Raw genomic sequence first — 5939 nt, forward strand, 5'->3', positions numbered from 1 at the left:
GCCGGAGGAACCGACTGAGCCACCCAGGCGCCCCATTAAAATCCGATTTTGATTTAAATCGCTTCCCTTCTGAGGTGCCTGGGTGGCTCAGTCGGGTTAAGTGTCCAACTCTTGATTTTAGCTAAGGTTATGATATCATGGTTGTGAGATTGAACCCCACATCAGGCTCTGTGCTGAGCTGGGCATGGAGCCTACTTAAGATTCTCTCTCTGCCTCTCTCTCCCTCCTTCCCCCTCCTTTCACCCCATGTTCATACACAGATGCTCACAGGTGCATGCTCACTCTCTCTAAATTTAAATTAAATTAAATTAAATTAAATGCTCCCTTCTGCATAGGAAGATACTGACTTTAGCACCTAGGTCATTGTCAAAATTCATATACTCTTTATTTTGGATACCCTGCCCTTCAGATACAAGATCATATATATATATATACACACACACACACAACTACTAATGTAATTATTCCTGGAACACTTGTCTTAGCAATGCTCTTATTTAGAGTGATATTTCTGCCTGAGCCTTCTTTGCCTTAGGTTTCTCAGCCTTTGTTTTAAAGTTTTTCCGTGCACCTGGCTGGCTCAGTTTGTTAAGCTACCGACTCTTGATTTCAGCTCAGGTCATGATCTCATGATTCATGGGATCAAATCCCAAGTCAGATTCTTTGCTAACAGTGTGGTGCCTGCTTGGGATTTTCTCTCTCTCTCTCTTTCTGCCCCTCCCTTGCTCTCTCTCACAAAATAAATAAACTTAAAAAAAATGAAGTTCATTTTCAAGAATTAAATTAAAAATTCTATTAAGCCAGTTATTGCTTGTATTTATTTATTATCCCAGCTTAGAGAGTGGTTAGATGATTGGCCCAGTGCCAGAGCCCATCATATGCCTAGTATGTGAGCTAACAATGCAGAGCCACTAATGAAAACACAAACTTGTACTTCATAAAGATCGTATCAATAATGGCATTAGCAGTCTCTTAATGGTCACAGGGTATGGTCTTACGACATTGATAACTTCAAGAATGAAAGGAAATTTGAGGCAAAACCAGCCCCATAGGCTTTCAACTAAGTAAACTGATCTCAGTTCTTAGTAATTGCAACAATTCGTATCTTTTTATCTCAATACCATGAACTTTTAGACATTTTTCCAGGCCTTTCAAGGGAAGGTTGGAAGAACTAGCATTTCTTGAGTATCTATATATAGCTAGAATGTCAAGCAATTTGTATTTCTCTTCTGGGAAAGGATGCAGAAAGATAGTTCTATACTAATACTTTTTTTTTAGCCAAGGACAAGATTAGGGGTTCAAGAATCTGGAGTTGTTCAGGCTTCAGAAGGGTGTTAACAGATTTAGGATGTTATAAAAACAAGTTGGTGGGGGCATCTGGGTGGCTCAGTTCGTTAAGCATCTGACTTTAGCTCAGGTCATGTTCTCACAGATCATGGGTTCGAGCCCCATGTCAATCTGTGTGTTGACAGTGCAGAGCCTGGAGCCTGATTCTGATTCTGTGTCTCTCTCTCTGCCCCTCTCCCACTTGCACTGTCTGACTCTCTTTCAAAATAAATAAACATTTAAAAAAATTAAGAACAAGTCAGAATTGTTTTACAGAAAAATGCCCTACTCTACATTGAAAACAATAAGAAATGGGCACAAATTTAGAAGGAAAGACTTAAATTTCTTAGAAAATGAGGATTTTGTCCTAACAGAAATGAAACCCTAAATGACAATCATAAGTGGAAAGTGACATATTCTAATCCAATTAAAATATTTTGGTACATGCTAAGCACGATCGATCTCTGGAATGGCTTCTCAGTTTGAATCAGTGGAGAAACAGAAGTAGCTATTTGTATTCATACGATCCCAAATTCACGTTCCTTCTCACATTGTTTTCTTCTAGAATGGGTTCTTCCCCACGACTGACTTACCTCAGTGTTGCTGACGCTGATCTTCTCAACAGGACTTGGTCACGGGGTGGCAACAAACAGTGCCTTCGGTACATCATGAACCTCATCTCTTGCTTCCCCAGTGTCTGTGTCCGTGATGACAGGGGAAACCCAGTCTCTTGGTCTCTCACAGACCAGTTTGCCACCATGTGCCATAGCTATACCTTACCGGAGCATCGCAGAAAAGGTTATTCCAAGCTGGTAAACCTCACGCTGGTCAAGAAGTTACAAAGCCAGGGTTTCCCCTCTCAGGGTAATGTCCGGGATGACAACATGGCTTCAATAAACCTCCTGAAGCATTGCCATGTTGAGTTCTTGCCTTGTCGTTTTCATAGGCTTATTCTGACCCCTGCAACTTTCTCTGGCCAAATTTCCCTTTAGCCCATTGAAACTCCAGGAATTGTCTTCCTTTCCCTGAACATAGATGCATTCCTTAGCTGCTAATGAGGGGAATGAGAAGAATCTTGGGTCATTGAAAACATTCTGGAGAAGACATATAGGATCAGCCTGAGAAGCCTTAACTCTATCTGTCTCAGGTGTCTACAGTGAATAGGGGTCAGAGAGAGCGATGGCTGAGAACAGAGGAAAATTATCTTGCTCTGGGATCCAATGAAAGAAAAAGGTTCTACATCCAGCAACTCTTAGCACAACTGCAGAAATGACTGCATGAGAACAGTGGTTTAACATATGAGCATGTGGCTGCAGCTTTATTCTCGTCACTTGTGTATTTTTACAACCACACCAGTTCCCCAGTACCATGAAGAACACTCCCCTGTGCCTGCCTCTGCTGTGTCTCCCTGAACTATTCCTACCACCTCTGACCCAACTTGTCTGTAGAATTGCTTGCTTTTCCCCCTTTAATTATTGGTTTTCCATTTGTGCTTACAACTCTAGCCTACATTCTTCCCTGGGAATGTTCAAATGCAGTGGTTCTCACATTTTAGTGCACTTCAGAATCACCTGGAAGGCAGGTTGCAACATAGATGGGGGAGTGTCTCCCCTACAATCCCTGATTCAGGACCTCTGGGGTAGAGCCTGAGAATTTGCGTTTCTAAAAAGTTCCCACTGCTCAGTTGTTTTGGATGGGGGAATGAAGATATGGGTATTTTAAATACTAGCAACAAAGGCTGTCAGCATAGAACTCGATCTTACCTAACCCCTATTCCAGCCTTCTTGTCTATCATCTGTGTTCTCATAGGAAACTAAGATGCATATAAAGGTGTGAATGTCGGTATGCACGCCAATACATGTGCACATAAACATACTTTCTTAGATGCACACGTCTATATATACATTCCTTTCATACTTTATATATGGATATGTATAAGCTTATAGAATTTTGATTAAGATAATAAACTTTCATTTTTTCATTAAATATGAAAAATGTAAGGATCAGGGAAAATAAATTACATCTTCAAGATACTATAGGTAATCAGTGTTAGATATCAAACCAGAATACTCTTATTTTGATTTCAATCTTTTTTTTCACTAAATCATGTATCTTTTTTATAAAGGAAATTTAAATGCTTAAATAAATACTTTCATTAGTCTTTCATCCTTAGTATTTTTTTAAATTTGGTTTCCAATTACATGTGTGTCTGTGTATGTATGCATGTGTGTGTACATATATATATATATATATATATATATATATATATATATATATATATATATAAATATTTCAAGGACTGCAAAGGAAGAGATAAGTATCACAAACTGTGTTCTCCCATTTGCAATAAAAGTAGGCACAAACACAATGGTTGGATTTGTTTAGTCTGTATAAAGTTGATTTAGCCATAGAGAAAATATTGTTTTCTTATACCAACAGAGGTCATCAAGTCCCAAGTACAAAGATAAGGGGAGATCCAATTTTAGGTGTTAATTCTGAGAGAATTAAACAAACTGAAAGAAAGAATCATTTTATAATTAAAAAAAAAACCAAGACTCCTTGGGAGTAAATATATGCTTATGCGTATTTCTATTCAGCTCTCTTGAGTGACTGGTTACCTGGACACTTATCTTTGGTCCCAGAGCGAAGAGCACCAAGTAATCAGAGTCCATAAAGCTCTTCGGAGAATATGGTCTAGGTCCAGGGATGCTCATTATGTTTATCACTGATTAAACAAGGGTTATTCCTACACGGTATATGGTAATAATACTATTTCCTTATTTTACTCTTAATAATAATTGCCTCCAGCTTATTTAAAATTTAACTATGTACTGATAATTGTGCCAAATAGTAGATATATAACTTAATCGTTGGGAACCATAGGAATTATTTTATTTTGAGAATTCTGGCTCAGAGGTGTTAGGGCTCAGCAAATGTTATGTAGGTTTTAAGCGGCCACATCATTATCAGAATCAGATTTTGCCAGATTCTAAAGCCTGTACTGTTACTCATTATGCTAATTGGCCCCAAACAGCTTGAAACTCTTTGGGGTGATTATTCTTTTATCTATCTCGTTGCTTTCTGAATTTTTTTAACCACCACCCCTACCCCAAAATGGGCTCTGTATTTGGAAAGCGGTTTTTTCTATTAATTTTCACTCTAAGTTTATATATTTTTTAAATTTGTTTTCCAGATAAATATGTTGGATATAACTGTTCAACTTTCAACCCTGTTTCTAGCTCTTTTAAGGAATGTGTGGAGCAATTTCTGGAGTAAGGAGAGAAAGGCAAGCAGAGAGGGACTCAAGAAGTCAGAAGGGACTGGGTCCCTAATGCTGACTTAGGGAACTTCAGCATAACACACACACAGTGTTGAGGAGTTTTAAGCAGACGAATTTATCTGTTTGTAAATAATCAGGAAGATATTGCAGTAGTCTAGGTAAGAGATGATCCAAGTTTAGCTTGGATCTGAATGCTGGTAATGATGTTGGTGAGAAGGAAACCATTACCAGAGGTGTTTAGGAGGAAAAGGTGTCAGGATTTCATGGCTGCAGCCTGTACTGAGAGAGAAATGTCAAGAATGCGCCCTCAGCGTGTACATTGTGAAAGCTGTAGCTGGTGGTGTTTTTCACTGAGACAAGAAATACTGAAACAGCACCAGGTGTGAAGCAACTGGGAGCAGAAGGGATTGTTTGCTCAGTTTGGGGATACTGAGTTTTGAAACCTATTAAATGATAGGCTCAAGTTGTGTTTCAGAGAAATTGTCTGTAATAGAGGTTTAAATTTAGGAGTTATAGGAACAAAGATGATAACTGAAGCCATGTATTTGGCTGAGGATGCCTAAGACAGGGCCTTGACGTTGAGTGAAGGGGAAGGTTCTGGAATAGGAAAGGGAGTAGCAAAAGCCAGGAGGTGACTGTCACAGAAACAGAAAGGAGAAAAATATCAAAAATGGGATGACCAGTGGTGTCAAATTTTGCTGAGAGGCCAAGAATATGTAAAGAAAAAAGTTAACATTGCACTATCAAATATTTTAAATACGTGTACCAAAAAGAAACCAGAAACAAGAAGACATGCCATAAGATTCTGTTTATATATAAAGTTCAAAACCAGGCCAAAAAAAAATCTATAGCCTTAGATATCAGGAAGCAGTTACTGTTTGGTATGGAAACAAGAAGAGGATGGAAGTGGCTTCTTTTTTGGGTAATATTCTGATTCTTGACCCCTCTAGGTTATGAAAGTAGGTTCACACTGGGGAAGCTCACCGAGCTCTAGAATGATAATTTATGCACTCTTCTCTATGTATGTTACTCTGCAATATGAAATACCTATTACAGAAAACAAGCCTGCAATCTGGGGTAGAAGGAGATGTACATATGAAGGCATATTCCCTTCACCCAAGAATTCCATTTCTAAAAATTATCTTACTGGGGTGGCTGGGTAGCTCGGTCGGTTAAAAGTCCAACTTCAGCTCGTGTCATGATCTCATGGTTCATGAGTTCAAGCCCCATGTCTGGCTCTCTGCTGTCAGCACAGAGCCTGCTTTGGATTCTCTGTCTCTCTCTCTCTCCTTCCCTCCTTCCCTCTCTCTCTCTCCCTCTCTCTTTTTCTCTC

The 5939-nt window shown here is 39.1% G+C and overlaps 1 protein-coding gene across 1 annotated transcript in view; it reads left to right on the top strand.

Annotated features, from left to right (window-relative positions):
* GLYATL3 (glycine-N-acyltransferase like 3) overlaps positions 1-2379 on the top strand; it is a 13697-nt gene extending 11318 nt beyond the window's left edge. The window contains exon 5 of the mRNA XM_029945601.1: positions 1892-2379. Coding sequence (XP_029801461.1) covers positions 1892-2318 — 427 coding nt within the window. The 3' untranslated portion in view covers positions 2319-2379. The remainder of the gene's footprint in view (positions 1-1891) is intronic.
* The last annotated feature ends 3560 nt before the right edge of the window (positions 2380-5939 follow it).

Source organism: Suricata suricatta, chromosome 7 (genome assembly GCF_006229205.1).
Source record: "Suricata suricatta isolate VVHF042 chromosome 7, meerkat_22Aug2017_6uvM2_HiC, whole genome shotgun sequence".
Classification (NCBI taxonomy): Eukaryota; Metazoa; Chordata; class Mammalia; order Carnivora; family Herpestidae; genus Suricata; species Suricata suricatta.